The sequence below is a fragment of the Baudoinia panamericana genome (genome assembly GCF_000338955.1).
Source record: "Baudoinia panamericana UAMH 10762 unplaced genomic scaffold BAUCOscaffold_7, whole genome shotgun sequence".
Lineage (NCBI taxonomy): Eukaryota > Fungi > Ascomycota > Dothideomycetes > Mycosphaerellales > Teratosphaeriaceae > Baudoinia > Baudoinia panamericana.
Window position 1 is genome coordinate 817,317 of NW_006911263.1, and position 16,981 is coordinate 834,297.

The window sequence follows — 16,981 nt, forward strand, 5'->3', positions numbered from 1 at the left end:
GCAGTGAAGAATCTTCGCGGACTTACCAAGTGTTGTTCAGCGCCAAGTTTGTGAACGGACGCGGCCCGCAGTGATCACAAGCTCGCAGTCGGCAGGCACGTTGCACGGGGAAGGAGCTCGTTGCAGGCTTGTGCAAACTTCGCTAACCCTTTGTGTCAGGTAATCGTGTCTTTCACTGCTTTGCTGATGCCGTTTGCCAGACTCCCAATGCCACTGCTGCGCCTAGATGAGTCAAGACTCGTGGTCGTAAATGTTTCACTGGCGACCGAAGTGAAGGGCAAGCGGACGAAGCCAGCACTTCACATCAACGATCACAATGGACGAAGCCGGGATATCCAAAAGGCGTTAACGGCGCAGATATTGTGCAAGGGCAACCTACGCCAAGAGAGAAAGCAGTGATGGTGCTTCTGACAAAGTCAGGGTTGGCAGAGTCTCTGCTATAGGCAATTCCAGCAACTTCGAGCAAGTTACGCAGGCCTGATGCAACGTGAAAACAAGGAAGACGGGCCTTTCCGCTACGCACCCATGACGTTGGCGGTTAGCGTCCCAATGGCTCGGCTCCCTGGAGACAGCGCTATAGATGTTCATGTACGAAGCCCTGCGATGTGAACCGAAGATGCTATGCGAAGGGGATCGCCGTTCACAGGAGAGTTTGATATGCATGACAAACGCTCCGTTAGGTCTACCTTTAGCCTGAGTCAACCAACGATCCCCTCGGTCGTCCTTCACGGCAGACTTTCCGAAGCCGCGACGAACGCTAAGCCCAATTTGACCGACATCCGCGGTTCATGCGGGGTAGAAACTGCGGATCGCGGTTCTGTGTTGACCATTGACGCGCATGGCTGGAGAATGGTATATTGATTGCGGCGATGTCTGACTCGGGGCTGTCGACACCGGGAACCCTGCCTCCGGATACCGAGATTGAACAATGCCTACGAAGAATTGTACGGAACGCGCTCAAAGCCGATGAAGAGATCTCGACCAATATTGCGCGCTCACGTGCTGAAGCTGAGCTTGGACTTGGGATCGACTTTTTCAAGGACGACGCGACATGGAAGCAAAGGAGTAAAGAGATCATCTCCATCGCCTTCAATGACCCTCCATCGCCGGAGAAGGCGAAGAAGACCCCTCGGAAGCTGGATGTAAAGCCCCAAGCAAAAGCTCCTAAGAAGCGCAAATCCAGCGAAGTAGAATCCGGGAAGCGGAAAAAACGGAAAGGGTCGAGTGAGAATGTCATCGACGAGAGCGATGCAGACGAAGATGCAGAGCCACGTGTTATTGCAGAGGCTGAGAGGAACGGTAACAGCACAAAGCCTCCCGCAAGTATTCCCGAGAGCGATGACGATGATGAGAAGCCCGTCGCGCAATACAAGGCTCACGATGAGTCACGGGAGAGGAGACCAGAAGCACAGCCACGCGTGAACGTCAATGGTGTTACTGGAGAGGCCGAAGAAAGCGAGCTATCTTCGGTGTTAGACGAGCCAGTCCCAGCCAAGAAGAAGCGGCAGAAGAAGTCCACCTCACCTTCAGATACCAGGTCCAAGCCCAAAAAGGCGCCCAAAGCCGAGAAAGAGGTCTCGCCTGACGAGGAAGAGATCAAGCGTTTACAAGGCTGGCTCGTGAAATGCGGCATCCGTAAAGTCTGGGGCAAAGAGCTCAAGCCATTCGACACGGCGAATGGGAAGATCAAGCACTTGAAGGGTATGCTTGAAGACGTCGGTATGAAGGGTCGCTATAGCGTAGAGAAAGCGAAGCAGATCAAAGAAGCCAGAGAGCTGGCGGCCGATCTCGAGAATGTAAAGGAGTTCAATGACCGTTGGGGCCAGAAAGGTAGCGATGACGAGGATGAGGACGATGGGAAGACCGCCGCACCGCCGAAGCGCCTTAGGCCGAAAGGTTTGATCGACTTCGGTGACAGTGGCGACGATGACAGTGCATGAGTATGGGCTTCCGAGTTGGTGCCCGCTCAGGGTTGGATGTCTTGACATGCTGAGATGCCACACAACATGCATTACGGAATATCTGCTGACCTCTCTACCCGGCAACGCCATGCTCGAATCCCAAAAGTCATGATACCGCCCGACGAACACACCGCCCTTATTAACCTGGCGCTCTCCCATCTCGTCACTTATCTCGATTGAAGAGCATTCCTGATTAGCCGACTTGGCCTGTAGTCACCAACACTTTGCGGCTGCCATTGTGGCCTCGAAGGCCGGTTACCGGCCATATCAGGCTGGTGTCCAACAGCAGACTTCGACCTTGCACTTTCAAGGTCATAGTTGCCGGTCTTGATTTCGGCTTTTGGCGTAAGCAGTCCAGCAGCGATGAAGATTGTCACAATAATAGCCTCCATCAAGAACTGCATAAAGGCTTGGAGGTACACATTCTCGTCGCGATAGTAGAACGGACTGCCTGGACCAGAGAACGATGAAGCCACGGTATATATGACTCGGACCAGAAGGAACGGAAGCGCGACGACTGCGGCGCGAAGCAGATTCTTCTCGGAGCTGAGCACGAAGCGAAGGTTCATGATGTTCTGAGCGACAATACCCCCTAACCCAACCAGAATGGCGAGGAAGAGGATGCTAGCGGCTTCAGCGAGGTCTTTGCCAGTCTGCATCGTGTTGGGATCGCTGCTGCTGCGATCCGTGCCTCCAATGATGGCGATGATGAGAGCGCCGAGCGAGACGATATGAAGTGGTCGGAAGAGCTGCTTCGTAACTCCATGCGGCTCCATGCCCTCGCTGATGCGCTGGAGAAAGCCCATTGTCGCGAGTAGGAGAGGCTGCCGTAGGTGTTAGTCTGGTTTGCCTTGTGGGGATGTCATGTTTGTGTGCTTACTGAGGTGCCTACCGCCGAGGTGATGGTGGCGGTGGTAATCAGGCTTTTGTTGTAGTCATGGTTGACTTGCATGTAGAGGGTAACGGAGCCGCCGATGAGTCTGAGTAGCGAAAGGATGAGGAGGTAGATCCAACCTAGCTCTCTGCGGAAGCCATGTCGGATAACAACGAAGAGAGAGACGGTGAACGCCAGGGAGAAGAATGCAATTTCCACTGCGGCCAAGTCTCCGGTGGGAGCGAGCATTTTTGGTGCGATACAGGGTGAGTGTGATAATCCGATGTATGTATGAGGTATGTTTCGGGAGCTGAAACGTGGTCGTCTTTTGCTTCGTCGTGATACACTGGTGCTGTGGTGTAGTAAAAAAAAGACCTACCTTCAGTCTTGCGACAGCCTACATATAACCTACCAGTCCATTGCTGCATCTGAGCACTGCCATTGCGACGCTGATATCGCAAAGAAGGTTGCGCGCGCTTCCCATACCGGATGAAGGCGTGCTTGCGCCTGTCCACGGACTCTTGCTCCACTAAAAGTTGCTGTGGTCGAGAGATCGGTAGCAAGGAAGGCCAACGCTATCCCGTTTCCGACATACTTTGCGCTGAAGGATTGGGGAGAGTAGAGCTAAGCCACTCAAGCATCGCATGTAAGCTTCTGCGTCTCTGCCCCCCGATTCACCCTTTCAAGCAGCCGGTCGACTACCGCTGCACTGCCATGAGCACAGTGCCGTGACTGACGTACATTGAGTGCTCTTTCATTGGTATGGGCGTGATTGGAGCGAGAAAAGGTGTTTGGTGAGTGCTATCCGGTGAGTGCAAGTGCAACCGAGCGCCGGCTCCTGCCCCAGGATGACCGTGCAGCTTGGTAACAGCACAATTTGATGGCCGCAACAATGCAAAGACTTCGTAGTATGCCAGGCGCTGGGTGGAGCGACAAAGATGAAGACGACTATGGCATGCCGGTCCATCGACAAGCGCAGAATACCATTACATGGTCTTTGCGCAGAGCGCGAAGGTACGGACCATTAATCGGGATTGTTCTGCTCTTTCTCTTGTACTGGAGCTGGCCACAGAGTCTCACACGGACCGACTGGTCAAAGTACGCCTACGTCCAATATGCCACTGATGAGCACAATCTTTGCAATGCGTTGATGGTGTTCGAAAGCCTGCATCGTCATGGAAGCAAAGCGCAGCGAGTGTTGCTACACAATCCGCAGTGGGCATCTCTTGCTCAAGGAGCGGATGACCGTCAAGCACACTTGCTATCTCTAGCCCAGAGAAAGTATCATGTAAATTTAAGACCAGTGCAACTACTCGACGAACGCGGCGAGCCAACGCAAGGTCTTGGCGGCGAAACCGCAACATGGGACACTTCCATCACGAAGCTACGAGCATTCGAACTCACCGAGTACGAACGCGTGCTACACATCGACAGCGACGTAACTCTACTCCAACACATGGACGAGCTTTTCCTGCTTCCAAGCACGGCCGTAGCGATGCCTCGAGCCTACTGGAGTGATGGTCCGCCAGAGAAGTGGCCGCTTACTAGCATGCTCATCCTACTCCAACCCAGTCGCACCGAGTTCAAGCATATGCTCGCGACGCTCCGATCCTGGTGGATGGAGTCTGAGCAGACTCGAACTCACACCAAGCAATACGACATGGAGCTGCTCAATCACCGCTTCGGCGCATCAGCTATGGTGCTGCCTCACCGCCCGTATGCTTTGCTGAGTGCGGAGTTCCGACGCGAGAATCATGCGGCATACCTCGGTACCATCAACGCTCCGACTGATGCCGCATCAGAATGGGATCCAGACCGGGTGCTCAAGGAGGCGAAAATCGTGCACTTCTCCGACTGGCCGCTGCCGAAGCCTTGGGTAATGTGGCCGCACGACGCGTTGGCAGAGATCCAGCCGAACTGTACTAATCTGCACGGCGGGGCTACGTCCTGCCGAGAACGCGAGATATGGAAGGAGTTGTATGATGACTTCAGGCGGAGACGAAAGGACGTCTGCAGGCTGTTGAGCATGCCCGCTCCTGACTGGAGGAAGCATAAAGAGGCTGTTGGGGCAGCGTAGCACCAATACATATCAAAGCATTCTCGCGGATCGATGTCTCCCTTGTTGAAGCTCGTGTGCCTTGCATCCTCGTTCCAGCCCTACGAGACACGCTAGTGAAGTCGCCAGCTGTAGCTTCGGTTGTACCTGAGACAAACTCGAGCCGCATCATGTGAAAGCACGAGACAATAACATTTGCCCACATCGATTCTCCACAACGAGGTCAAACCAGCATAGCGTTGGTCTTTGAAATAATATAACATACAACGATGCGATAGAAGTGCCACTTCGTCTCAAGTCAAGTCAACCACACAACAAACCACATTGATGTCCACCACGCACTAAAATCAAAATGCTCCTCTTCTCCGCCCTCGCCCTCCTCTGCGTCCTTCCCCTGATCGCGCTCGCAGCAGAAGACTACTACAAACTCCTCAACCTCGACCGCGACGCCGACGACCGGCAAATCAAAAAGGCCTACCGCAAACTCTCGAAACAATGGCACCCGGACAAGAACCCCGGCAACTCGGAAGCAGAAGCGAAATTCAAAGACATCGCCGAAGCCTACGACGTCCTCAGCGATCAGGAATTACGGCAGGTCTACAACCAACACGGGCACGAAGGGGTGAAACAGCGGCGTCAAGGCGGCGGAGCGGCGCGACATAACCCCTTCGATCTGTTCAGCCAGTTCTTCGGCGGTGGGGGACATTTCGGGCAAGGGCAGCGCAGGGGCCCGAACATGGAAGTCCGCATCCACGTCCCGCTGCGCAATTTCTACACGGGCGCGGACCACGAGTTCAAAGTGGAGAAGCAGGCCATCTGCGACAAATGCGACGGGAGCGGCAGCGAAGACGGCGTGAGGGATACGTGTCACAAGTGCAACGGGCAGGGGATGGTGGTGCAACGACACCAGCTCGCGCCGGGCATCTTCCAGCAGGCGCAGATGCAGTGTGATGTTTGCGGCGGCAAGGGGAGCACGGTGAAGAATAAGTGTAAGCGATGCGGAGGCAGTCGGGTGGTCAGGACGGAGGAGCAGTTCGACCTGGCCGTGGAGAAGGGGATGCCGAAGGGGATCCGCGTGACGTATGAGAATGAGGCGGATGAGAGCCCGGATTACGCCGCGGGCGACCTGATAGTGCTACTCATGGAGAAGGATCCGGAGTTGGGCGTGGCAGAGCACGAACGAACGGACGGGACTTTCTTCCGCCGTAAGGACACGCACCTCCACTGGCGCGAGGTGCTGAGTCTGAGGGAAGCGTGGATGGGCGACTGGACGCGCAATCTCACGCACCTCGACGGCCACGTCGTCCACTTATTCCGCCCGCGAGGGCAAGTCATCCAGCCGGGGACGGTGGAGGTGGTGAAGGGTGAGGGGATGCCGATATGGCGGCATGAGGAGGGACAGGGACCCGCGTTCGGCGACTTGCATGTCGAGTACGTGGTTGTGCTGCCGGATGCGATGGAGGGCGGGATGGAGAAGGAGTTTTGGCAGGTTTGGGAGAAGTGGCGGAAGAAGGTCGGGGTGGATTTGGGGAGGGAGTTTGGGAGGCCAACGGAGCGGGTGGGGCGGCATGATGAGCTGTAAGAACGATAGAGATGAAAAGAGAATAGAAGTACTCGTACGAAACCGTGCTGTCTTGTCGCAGCCTTTTTGAACGCTGCTCACGGCATTGCCATATTGTTTTCGCGATGTCAGACAAGCGAGCAGAAGGACAAATTTCCATCAATTCAGTATGAAGACGACTTGCACTGGCCTCAGCGGACGTACGAGGAGCTGGGAGATGTAGACGACGGAGGGACTGGAACTTTGTGCGATTTCGTCGTAGCACTTTGCTCGCAGCCCAGGGGCCTCCGGGCGTTGCCGAGTGATCATCCACGAGGTTCGTGCAAACAGAGTGATGAATGCCATGATATCAGGATAATCACAACCCCAGTCGGCCTTAGAGGCAGCCTTACTCGCAGCTGAAAAGCCTCAAGGGATCAACATTCTCATCCCCCCGTAATCGTACAAGCACAAGAATACCTCTTTAACCAAGAGTCATCAAGCCTGAGTAACAACAACTGCGTTCCTCCACGCTTCCCCAAACACCTTGCCGGCGAAAAGAAGGTCGCTCAGGCCCCAAAAGCGCTGTTAGCAACTACCACTGTTCTCCCCAAAACCCGGTCCCACAATCCTGAACTTGACCTAAACTTCCTACGCAGCCTCGACTCCCTCCCCCTCAACCTGCACCCCCTCCCTCTCCGCCGCCGCCCAATTCCCCTCCCAAAGCCCCCTCTTCCCCCGAACCCGAATGGGCATCCCAATCCCCCCGCCCACCTCCTGCTCAACCTTGACCGCATCCCGCGTCCCCAAAACCAACAGCTCGAAGAACAATTTCGTCGCATCATCCTTCCTCGTCGTCGCGACCGGGCACAGATCCGTGAACAGCGCTTCCGCCTTGACCCGTTTGGACGGGGTGGGCGGCACGCCCGCGTCCGGCGGGTGATCGGGCGCCAAGTGGGAGCGCAGGAGGGAGACGGCGGATTTGGTGGCGAGGGAGATGGGGCCGGAGTGGGAGGGGTGGAGGAGCGGGGCTTCGGTTGTTTCGAAGGCGGGGGCGTTGGTGGCGTCGTCATCGGTGGCGGCGGGGGCGGCGGCGTCTGCGTCTGAGGGAGCGGGTTGGAGGCCGTCCGACATGAGTTGTGGGGGTGCTGCGCCGTCAGAGTGAAGTAGTGTCGTGTCCACGCCGCCATAGTCTCCCGTCCCGCCGTCCATGGCATGGAATCCCTCGTCTTCTTCCTGCTGCGGCAACTCAAGCCGTGGTGTCGCTTGCCCTTCAGATCCCGTCTCCACCTCCACATCCACATCCGCAACCCCACTGTCCCTCTTCCTCTTCCTCTCCCCCGACTTCCGTATCACCTCGATCGACAGGATCCCCCTCAACTCCGGCGCCCACCCCCGCATCCTACCATCACCCATGATATGACTCACGAACTCGCCATTCCGCTGCATCTCCATTAATTGGAGGAGGAGTGGATCGCGGGGTAGGAAGGAAGGGGGTCGGGTGATGGCGGAGCGGTCTTCTTGCTGCCGCTTGATTTGCGAGTTGTGGAGTTCCGTCTCGGCGTCGGCGGGGATGATGCGGCGGCGTTTGACGCGGTGGGCCGCGCGGACCATCTCTTCTTCCGGCTCTTCTTCTTGCTCGGCGGCCAAGCTGCGATCGAGTTGGAATGTCTTTTCCAGATCTCGCTCGACGTCGCTGGCGATGGTGGAGAGGGGGGAGGCGCTATCTCTCTGTCGTCTGTCCGTGGCGGCGTCGACACGGGCGAGAGCTGCGGCGTTCGCGGCGGCGATGTCGGCGTCGTTGGAGGGGCGGTTGTCGTCGTCCATCCCTAGCATTGGCACGTCGTCGTCGAGGTCGAGAGGTGGGGCGTGGAGGGTGCTGTCTCCGATATCCAGGCCTAAATCTAGCCCGAGGTCGTCGTCGTCCATAAGCATGCTGGGGTCGTCGCGACGGGGTGTTGCTGCGCGGCGACCGATTTCGATGCTGCGCTCTGTTTCGGCGGGTGTGGATCGGACGAGTTCCTCGCCGGGTTCGAGACCGAGATCCAGTCCCAGATCGTCATCGTCGAGTAGCATGCTCTTCTCTTTCCGACGCGTCGGTGTCTGGCTGTCCGGGAGGAGCTGACTCGCGCCGAAGTCCAGCAGTGTAGGATCTCTCCCCGGCCCTCTCGACTCCGGCTCGCGCAGTAGTTCGTCGGGATCGGGCAGCGGCGCGAACAAATCCAAATCGGTAATGGTATCCGGTAGGATCAACGCGGCCGCATTCGCCTTGTGGCTCTCATTGCTCGGCAGATCCACATTCCCCGGCCGAAAGGCCATCTTGATCTTGAGCAGCGCTTCCGCGCAGTCGTCCATCAGGTACTTGGCCTTGCGGGAGTAGATGCGCGCGACGCCGAGGAGTAGCTGCGCACTCAGACGTAGCGACTTGGGCGCATCTTGCGAGTTGATGATGTCGCGCACTTTGATGTCGATCTTCTCGGTGAGGATGTTCTGCTTGCTGAGCTTCTTCTCCAAATTCGAAGCGAGCCACACTCTTGCCAGTGGGCCATTTCTAGCCAAGAGTGTTTCTGACCAGAACATGATGGCGGTTGTGTTGCGCTGCCAAGCGGGGACTTGTTCGACTCACTTTGACGCTGGTTGTATGGAAATGTGCAGCCAATGTCGAGCCTGGAGCGCGTTATTGGTGATGCGCTCCCCACGCGTTGCTGCCGAGCAGAAGGTTGTTGCGATCAATGGATGCTGGTTGTAGGAAGATGTGAGGGGGAATGGCGAGCGTGAAGCGCGTTGTTTTGTTGCGCCTTGCACGCGTCGTTGGTTGTCGTCGTGATCCCAAGATGATTCGACTAATATACTTGCATCATGCCGTCGTCAGCAGCGTTGAATGGAACATGTCGTGCAGAGATGTCGTGGCAATGTCTTGCTGTATACGTTCATGATGTTCAAGTTGTGTCGCAACTCGAACGCGATTCCGTCGATGATGAGGGGTGGCTGGTAACGAATGTGGCTAGTGTGAGAGGCATGCATTGTGGCCTCAGGCATATGTGTGTATGTAATGTCGCGTGGGAAAAGAAGGTTCGCGGATGATGTGGCTGGCTGCAGAGGGTCCGGGGAAGGAACGACAGCCGCATTCATTGGCTTCAATGTTCTTTCTGCCACAGGGACTGAATTATATAATCACGTTGGAAGTCCTGCATTAAACGCATTTGGAGCGCTTTTCCGAGTTCAGCAGAAGGCATAGCGAGGTCCTGTCTTGTAGCAGGCAGCTAGCATAGGCACAGTCTCCGCGATGAGCAGATGAACGTCGTCGCAAGCTGGCCTTGATGGACACGAGACAGACATGTCTCGAGACGCCCTCCCTCTCTACCACCCGAGCAACAATGCTCCCTCCCGTGCCACATCACAGAGCCTACAACCTCCCGCGGATGCTCCCAAACGCGGCCACTCCCGCGCAAAGTCACGGGTCAAGATACCGGGCCAACAGTCGGTGACATCCATCCACGCCCAACTCAGCGCAGAGCAAGTCGCAGAACGACATTCCACCTCGTTGAGCCATGGCCTGCACCCCTCGGACGCCAACACACGCCTGCACGTGCAAGGACCCAATGAGCTCCCCCGCGAGGAGCCGGAGGCGTTGTGGCTACGCTTCGTCAAGCAGTTCCAGGAGACGCTCATCCTGTTATTACTGGCAAGCGCCGCCATCTCCGCCATCATGGGCAACTTCGAGGATGCGGTGAGCATAGCGGTGGCAGTCACGATCGTGGTGACGGTGGCATTCGTGCAGGAGTACCGGAGTGAGAAGAGCTTGGAGGCGTTGAACCAATTGGTCCCGCATAGCGCGCATGTTATACGAAGTACCGCCAGCAGTCGGCCGAACGGATCGGCCCAAGCAAATGGCACACCGCATGGCCCTGGCACGGCTGACTTGGGCACGGCGGAGAAGGCGAGCACGACCATCTCCGCCTCGCAGCTCGTGACGGGAGATTTGGTGCTGTTTCATACGGGCGATCGCATACCTGCTGACATCCGCATCACGCATTCCGCGGACCTGAGCATAGACGAGAGTAATCTGACGGGCGAGAATGAGCCGGTTGGCAAGACGGCGGAAACACTAAGCCCGGGACAGCATGGGGTGAACGGCAGCATCAGCACACCCTTCTCCGCACCCAGCATGGGCGGTGAGTTGCGATTGAACGAGCAACATAACATCGCATTCATGGGTACATTAGTACGAACAGGATACGGCCAGGGTATCGTGATCGGCACAGGCGGAGAGACAGAGTTTGGCGCAATCAGCGCAAGCCTGCAGGAGATTGAATCCCCACGCACACCCCTGCAACTATCTATGGATCGACTGGGCAAGGACCTGAGCTACATGTCCTTCGGCGTCATCGGCCTGATCATGCTCGTCGGGCTCTGGCGCGGCCTGCGCTTCCTCGAGCTCTTCCAAATCGGCGTTTCTCTCGCCGTAGCCGCGATACCGGAAGGTCTCCCCATCATCGTCACCGTCACGCTGGCCCTCGGCGTACTACGCATGAGCAAGCGCAATGCGATCGTACGCCGACTGCCCAGTGTGGAGACGCTGGGCAGCGTGAACGTGGTGTGCTCGGACAAGACCGGCACGCTGACGATCAACCACATGACCGTCACCAAACTGTGGGGGTTTGGATCCGATGCGCCGGAGGAGGTGGGTAAAGTGCATAAGACTGCACCGAATGGGCCTATCACGCAGGCAATTCTAAGAACGGCGAATATTGTCAACAATGCCCGTTTGAACACGCATGTCCAGACGCAGGGACACGTGTCGTCGGCGGCGGCCCAGGCGGTGTTGGCGAGCACAAGAAGTGGGGAGGAATTGGCGGCGGCGAAGAGTCGGTGGGCTGGTCAGCCGACTGATGTTGCTTTACTCGACTTACTCGACGCTTTTGGCGAGGATGATATACGGGAGAAGCTTGGAGCGCGGAAGCACGAGATCCCTTTCTCCAGCGAGCGGAAATGGATGGGTGTCGCGATCCAAGGCCAAGACGGCGAGGAGCGGGCGTACATCAAAGGCGCGCTTGAGCGAGTGCTGGGCCGCTGTGATCGATACCTCGACGCTCAAGGACAGGAAGTCGTACTGGACGACAAAGCCCGCAGACGCGTCGAAGAAGCCGCCGACACAATGGCAGAAGAAGGCCTGCGCGTGCTCTCCTTCGCCTCCGGACCCGTTCGTACACCCGAACGCACACCCACCGCACCCTCCCGATCCTCCACCCGCTCCGGCGCCTCCACCCCGGCCTCCGTCAACGGCGACAGATCAGCATCCTCCACCCACGACGACACCTACACCTCCCTAACCTTCACCGGCCTCGTAGGCATGTCCGACCCGCCCCGCCCCGGCGTCGACCGCAGCATCCGCCGCCTCATGGCCAGCGGGGTCAAAGTCATCATGATCACCGGCGATGCCGAAGTCACCGCCCTCGCCATCGCGAAGAAACTTGGCATGCCCCTCAACTTCTCCTCCGCGTTGGGCAGTCCCGTCTTGCGAGGCGATCAGCTAGACGCCATGTCCGAAGCGGAGTTGGCGGAGCAGATTCCCCGCGTGACTGTTTTCGCCCGCACGAGTCCCGACCACAAACTCAAAATCATCCGGGCCTTGCAAAGTCGCGGGGACGTCGTGGCCATGACGGGCGATGGTGTGAACGACGCCCCCGCGCTTAAAAAGGCCGATATTGGCATCTCCATGGGTCGGTTGGGGACGGACGTCGCGAAAGAAGCCGCCGATATGATCCTCACGGACGACGATTTCAGTACGATATTGAGCGCGATCGAGGAAGGGAAGGGGATCTTTTGGAACATCCAGAATTTCCTGACCTTTCAGCTCAGCACGAGTGTCGCGGCGTTGGGGCTCGTGATGATGAGTACGTTGGGCGGGTGGAGGAATCCGTTGAATGCTATGCAGATCCTTTGGATTAGTAAGTCCTATCTCCAACCATAACATGCTTGTCCTTCAACGGGACAGCTGTGCTAACAGTATGATGTGTTAGACATCCTAATGGACGGCCCCCCCGCCCAATCCCTCGGCGTGGAACCCGTCGACCCAGCCCTGCTCACCTCTCTGCCCCCGCGACCCCGACACGCCCGCGTCCTCAGCCCACGACTCATCAAACGTGTCCTCCAATCCGCCGCCGTCATCCTGCTGGGCACCCTCTTCACCTACGTCCGCAACCTCACCCCGGAAGACCTGGCCGCGCACAGCGTCAGCGCGCGCGACACCACCCTCACCTTCACCCAATTCGTCATCTTCGACATGTTCAACGCCCTCACCTGCCGCAGCTCCACCAAAAGCGTCGTCCTGGGTGAAGTCCCGCTCGGGTGGTGGTGGGGAAGTAGTAAAAGTGGGAGGGGAAATGTCATGTTCAATTATGCTGTGTTGGGGAGTCTGGTGGGGCAAGGGATGGTGGTGTATTTCCCGCCGTTGCAGCGCGTGTTTCAGACGGAGGCGTTGGGGGTCGGGGATTTATGCGGGTTGGTGGCGATGGGGAGTCTCGTGTTGTGGGTGGATGAGGGGAGGAAGTGGTGGGAGCGAAGACGAGGCGGTGGGGGAGGGTTGGCGGGGTATAGTCGGCGGGTGTAAGTCCAGAGTTTGTAGGTAGGGAGATGAATACTTTACTGTTTGCTCCGAACAAAAGTGCACTCGTGCGTAGGGGTGAGATATGGGTCAGATAGGCTTGTGCTTAACCGGGAACCTGGTCGGCGTGACTCGAGGGTGAGCATGAGTGGTTCGTGAACAACATGACGCAGACGAGTATGGTGTCCGGGGAAGAAGGAGGTTTATACTCATCGGCACGTCCCCTTAACTTAAAAGTGTACTGCCCGCTATGCCCATCATGTTGCGGAGACATAGGGCTTGCAAGTCGTTGGTCTCGGGACGGGGCCAGTCGGGAGGTATCCAGGCAACCACCAAGCAGAAAATTGATAGTTGTGTGACTTGTTATAAGCACGAGGCAACAAGAGGTGGGAGCAAGATACTTGTAGGAATCTGTCTAAAATTTGGGCGGATACGACACGAAAGGTCGTCCGGCCGGTTACTCTTGGCGACAGGATTCCCTTGACTTGGAAATCCACCGGTATCGTGGACTAAGAAAGCGGCGGCGTAGTGGTGTGGTCTACGCCGCCTATTATCCGGAGAGATATCGAGATGCGGACGGCATGCGCGCAATGCACGATCGCGGAGGTAGCAATGACGTGAGTGTTATACGGAACGCCGGAGCAGACTTCGCAGAGTACATGAGGAACGCTTGTCGTGGGGTGTAAGGTTGTGCTGATGAGCCGCGACGGTTGCGAGAGTACGGGGATTTTGGCGGGTCGTTGGTTGAGGGAGCGGAATCCTGAAACGACGGCCGGGTCGCAATTGTTGTTCACCAGCCGCCTCTTGTTGCGAGACGGCTTCTTCTTACCAGAAGACGACGGCGACTCGACAGGCTTTGGAGAAGCGACACTACGAGGCGGCTGCCGGTTTAGCGGATAGAAGGGGCGGAAGATGATGTGGTCATGCCTGTTGTAGGGGGTTCTTGAGGGGTGGGACTGCAGCTCCGTGAGCGAACGTTCTTGTTGTTATTCTGTCACTAGCCGAGCCTTCGCTTGAGTCTTTGGATTGTGGGTGGATGCTTGTCCCAGCTAATCGGCATACTGGCAACCTCACGTTGGGCACGATTGACCTGGAGAACATCTATCGGCGAACTGCGAGCGAGGTCGGACTCCTACTGATTGGGATTGCGAACCTGTCTCAGCCCGGACATTGCAGTCAGCTATGCAGTAGTCTGATGCGCTGTACGCGTGCTCGTGCTGTCTTGGCGGGTTGTTGGCCTGCTTGCCGTTCTAAATGCGAAAGGATCACTTTGCATGGGGGCTGAGCTGAGCATGAGCATGGTGGGCTCGCTTCGCCCCCAAATGACTCCACAGTATCTTCGCCATCTCCGGCAACGCTTGGGAGAGCCGTGAAGTGCGAGCACAGCTACGCGGAGAGTAACTCGCTGACCATGTATGTGGAATAAGCAGGGTGCAGATGTCAAGCACATGTCTTCTGAAGCTGTGGCTTCTCACCGCCATGCAGCGGACCGAGGCACCGTCGGGAGGGTGACAGTTTGACGGCACAACGTCGCCGTTGAGAAGGCGGAACATGACATAATTCATCCTGAAACCCTACAGCGGCAGGACTAGGCATCACTGAGATTGCAGTGGTACCTGTTGATCCGTACAGTCTGACTGGATGCTTATTGCTGCAGCCACAGTTGCATTACCCACATTGCGAAAGGCAGACGCCGCCAACAACGTGGTCGAGTCAGCCTTGTTGATCCCTTTGTCATTAGCTTTACTGCCTGGACAGGTGGTAGGTGCCGCCTGCACTGCGCATCGGCTGCTTGATCGACATTATCTGGACTACGCTTGTGAACGGACTGCCTTCCACCAATCCCAATCTTACAGACAGGTCTGACGGTCAGCGACAGGCTTCGACGTCGAACAGTCGTGTCATAAGCACATAAGTTCAGGCCCCGCGACACCTCTTACGCGTTGCCGGATTCGCAAATTGCAAGGATCGCACGCAGGATTCCACGATGCTTGGCGGACATGCCTACTAGACTATTGCACGGGCTGGGGCGGTGTTGGCCCGTGGTTAGTGTAGTATGCTCCAATCTAAGCTATTCGTGACCCGGTCCTTGTTCGGCAGCCATCCACACCAGTCAACTTTGTAGGGCAAACACAAGGTAACGATGACCGCGCGAGAGTAGCCTATGCCGTACGGGCACTAAGGTGGTAGGTAGGCGGTTGTGGTAGGGCGAGCCTGTGCTGCTTTGCAAGCAAGTTTGAGGGAGCAGCAAGTATTTAAGGCCTGGCTTGTCCAAGGAGACGGTCACCAATCTGAGACACTCGTCCTTCGTCTCGATCATATCTCAGAGCTTCCAACTCCATTGCTCGGCCTCCTGTGGTGAATTCGCTTCTCTACTGTCGCTTGACGCTCGCTTTAGCAATCAATATGCACGCTCTTACCATCACCAGCAGCTTCCTGCTTGCTGTCTCGTCCGTCCTCGCTGTCGATGTGACCCGCAATCCGGAGCTTGTCGCCAACCTCACCACCGCCGCTACGCAGCTCGATCGTTTGGCCCTCCTTGGTAGCAACGATGACTGGCTCTTCGACTTCACCAAGCAGCCCTACTATACCTTCTCTCCTGGTGGGGTCATCAACATGAACGCTGCGACATTTCCGGCTGCGAAGGGAAACGGCATGACACGTAAGTGCGCCTTGTTGGGGCAAACTCTTCGATCGGTCTGCTGACTGTTAGTAGTGGCAATGCTCAATCTTGGTCCTTGTGCCATGCTACCTCCTCATTATCACCCCCGAGCTAGTAATTACGTGGTTGCAACGAAAGGCAACACGTCGACCTATCTTTTTGAGGAGAACGGTGCTCGTCTCGTCACCGAGATACTCACTCCCGGCAAGGCGACGATCTTCCCTCAAGCTAGCATGCACGTAAGTTTTCCGAGTCCGTACATACCAAGCTAGTAGCTTTGGCTGAAGTCGAGCGCAGATGATGGTCAACAATGGTTGCGAGGACGCCCAGCTTGTGTCAGCCCTCAATGCCGAGGACGCCGGAACTCAAAACATTGGCAACGTCTTCACTAATGGCTTCCCTGCGGACCTTGTCAACGCTGCCTTTGGGGGAAATATTGCCGCAGCCGACATTCAGCCTGTTGGTGCGTGATTGGAAGACAGAAGCCTTGTTTCCTGATAGAGACATCGCTAACAGTTTCGCAGGAACGGGCAGCAACTGGGGTCTCGCCTCGTGCATGCAGAGGTGTGGTATCAAGCCGAACAATACCGGCCACTAGGTATACCAGCACGCAGTGCGCGGCGATTGTCCCAATACGCTCCGAGTATCAGCGTCAGTGATTATTGCCAACCGTTTCCCAACTCCACCAAGCACGCTTGCAGCCCTAAATTTGATACAAGTAGCGCAGTCTCCAGTGTGTCATGAAGATATACTATTGCATGCCTTCTCTTCCCAGGCCAGTATATAACACAGCAGACTTGTTTAGACGGCTATGGCGCTCGAGAACTCCTTTGTGCGCTCGAAATAAGGCAGCAACGTTCAGAGTAACTGACCCTCGCTCTTTGTCCATTGAATACGTCTTGTGCTGGCACGTTCATGCAGTCTTCGGCAACCAGTAACAGCTGAACAGCACCTGTGCCAGCTCCTTGCACGGATCTCGTCTTGCTTCATGACATGCGTGGCGCTTATGGCATAAACACAACCTCTCCGATCAGAAGGTCTCATATTGCTCCTCTCAAGGTGGTGAGTGGGCCCAGAGCATGTCAGCATCATCCACACCACGCGGCTGAAAGCCATGCGGGTGAAGTGTTTGCCGTGAAGGCCGGCTCATCGTCTCGGATTTAGTTGTGTAAGGAGGGAAGCAAAAGGCACGGCTCCTCGGAAGATGCTGTAGTGGAAGATCGGCTTACTAAGCTTGGAGTCTGTGCTTCGAAGGATATGCCTCGCATAAATCTTCGTAGC

The 16,981-nt window shown here is 56.7% G+C and overlaps 9 protein-coding genes across 9 annotated transcripts; 6 read left to right on the plus strand and 3 right to left on the minus strand.

Moving 5' to 3' along the window:
• Positions 1 to 372: 372 nt before the first annotated feature.
• BAUCODRAFT_507951 (uncharacterized protein) lies at positions 373 to 2,034 on the plus strand. Its single transcript, XM_007679026.1, has one exon. It carries the CDS (start codon positions 870 to 872, stop codon positions 1,938 to 1,940), a length of 1,071 nt encoding a protein of 356 aa, XP_007677216.1. The 5' UTR covers positions 373 to 869; the 3' UTR covers positions 1,941 to 2,034.
• A 94-nt stretch (positions 2,035 to 2,128) lies between these two features.
• BAUCODRAFT_24881 (uncharacterized protein) lies at positions 2,129 to 3,084 on the minus strand (the record flags this gene model as incomplete). The annotated part of the gene is made up of 2 exons (XM_007678550.1): positions 2,129 to 2,785; positions 2,842 to 3,084. 2 exons carry the CDS (start codon positions 3,082 to 3,084, stop codon positions 2,129 to 2,131), a joined length of 900 nt encoding a protein of 299 aa, XP_007676740.1.
• Positions 3,085 to 3,495: 411 nt separating this feature from the next.
• BAUCODRAFT_34656 (glycosyltransferase family 8 protein) lies at positions 3,496 to 5,091 on the plus strand. The gene has a single exon (XM_007678632.1). It carries the CDS (start codon positions 3,728 to 3,730, stop codon positions 4,910 to 4,912), a length of 1,185 nt encoding a protein of 394 aa, XP_007676822.1. The 5' UTR covers positions 3,496 to 3,727; the 3' UTR covers positions 4,913 to 5,091.
• Positions 5,092 to 5,243: 152 nt separating this feature from the next.
• On the plus strand, positions 5,244 to 6,473 carry BAUCODRAFT_24883 (uncharacterized protein; the record flags this gene model as incomplete). Its single annotated transcript, XM_007678551.1, has 1 exon — positions 5,244 to 6,473. One exon carries the CDS (start codon positions 5,244 to 5,246, stop codon positions 6,471 to 6,473), a length of 1,230 nt encoding a protein of 409 aa, XP_007676741.1.
• A 609-nt stretch (positions 6,474 to 7,082) lies between these two features.
• Positions 7,083 to 9,011, minus strand: BAUCODRAFT_123186 (uncharacterized protein; the record flags this gene model as incomplete). Its single annotated transcript, XM_007679027.1, has 1 exon — positions 7,083 to 9,011. The coding sequence occupies one exon, from the start codon at positions 9,009 to 9,011 to the stop codon at positions 7,083 to 7,085; it is 1,929 nt and encodes a 642-aa protein (XP_007677217.1).
• Positions 9,012 to 9,103: 92 nt separating this feature from the next.
• BAUCODRAFT_507851 (uncharacterized protein) lies at positions 9,104 to 9,402 on the plus strand. The gene has a single exon (XM_007679028.1). It carries the CDS (start codon positions 9,197 to 9,199, stop codon positions 9,365 to 9,367), a length of 171 nt encoding a protein of 56 aa, XP_007677218.1. The 5' UTR covers positions 9,104 to 9,196; the 3' UTR covers positions 9,368 to 9,402.
• Positions 9,403 to 9,540: 138 nt separating this feature from the next.
• BAUCODRAFT_34659 (uncharacterized protein) lies at positions 9,541 to 13,356 on the plus strand. The gene is made up of 2 exons (XM_007678633.1): positions 9,541 to 12,382; positions 12,455 to 13,356. The coding sequence occupies exons 1-2, from the start codon at positions 9,769 to 9,771 to the stop codon at positions 13,042 to 13,044; spliced, it is 3,204 nt and encodes a 1,067-aa protein (XP_007676823.1). The 5' UTR covers positions 9,541 to 9,768; the 3' UTR covers positions 13,045 to 13,356.
• A 170-nt stretch (positions 13,357 to 13,526) lies between these two features.
• Positions 13,527 to 14,146, minus strand: BAUCODRAFT_34660 (uncharacterized protein). Its single transcript, XM_007678634.1, has one exon. The coding sequence runs from the start codon at positions 14,137 to 14,139 to the stop codon at positions 13,960 to 13,962; it is 180 nt and encodes a 59-aa protein (XP_007676824.1). The 5' UTR covers positions 14,140 to 14,146; the 3' UTR covers positions 13,527 to 13,959.
• Positions 14,147 to 15,652: 1,506 nt separating this feature from the next.
• BAUCODRAFT_34662 (uncharacterized protein) lies at positions 15,653 to 16,795 on the plus strand. The gene is made up of 3 exons (XM_007678635.1): positions 15,653 to 15,939; positions 15,998 to 16,163; positions 16,225 to 16,795. The coding sequence occupies exons 1-3, from the start codon at positions 15,760 to 15,762 to the stop codon at positions 16,296 to 16,298; spliced, it is 420 nt and encodes a 139-aa protein (XP_007676825.1). The 5' UTR covers positions 15,653 to 15,759; the 3' UTR covers positions 16,299 to 16,795.
• The last annotated feature ends 186 nt before the right edge of the window (positions 16,796 to 16,981 follow it).

What these genes read in the sequence shown, in the direction of transcription:
- BAUCODRAFT_34662 (XM_007678635.1), top strand. Translation starts at nt 15,760, where the DNA reads ATGCTCAATCTTGGTCCTTGTGCCATGCTACCTCCTCATTATCACCCC. An exon ending in TCCCTCAAGCTAGCATGCAC is followed by an intron (nt 15,940 to 15,997) that starts GTAAGTTTTCCG and finishes AGTCGAGCGCAG; the next exon opens with ATGATGGTCAACAATGGTTG. An exon ending in AGCCGACATTCAGCCTGTTG is followed by an intron (nt 16,164 to 16,224) that starts GTGCGTGATTGG and finishes ACAGTTTCGCAG; the next exon opens with GAACGGGCAGCAACTGGGGT.
- BAUCODRAFT_507851 (XM_007679028.1), top strand. Translation starts at nt 9,197, where the DNA reads ATGGCGAGCGTGAAGCGCGTTGTTTTGTTGCGCCTTGCACGCGTCGTT.
- BAUCODRAFT_34659 (XM_007678633.1), top strand. Translation starts at nt 9,769, where the DNA reads ATGTCTCGAGACGCCCTCCCTCTCTACCACCCGAGCAACAATGCTCCC. An exon ending in TATGCAGATCCTTTGGATTA is followed by an intron (nt 12,383 to 12,454) that starts GTAAGTCCTATC and finishes ATGATGTGTTAG; the next exon opens with ACATCCTAATGGACGGCCCC.
- BAUCODRAFT_34656 (XM_007678632.1), top strand. Translation starts at nt 3,728, where the DNA reads ATGCAAAGACTTCGTAGTATGCCAGGCGCTGGGTGGAGCGACAAAGAT.
- BAUCODRAFT_34660 (XM_007678634.1), bottom strand. Translation starts at nt 14,139, where the DNA reads ATGTTCTCCAGGTCAATCGTGCCCAACGTGAGGTTGCCAGTATGCCGA.
- BAUCODRAFT_507951 (XM_007679026.1), top strand. Translation starts at nt 870, where the DNA reads ATGTCTGACTCGGGGCTGTCGACACCGGGAACCCTGCCTCCGGATACC.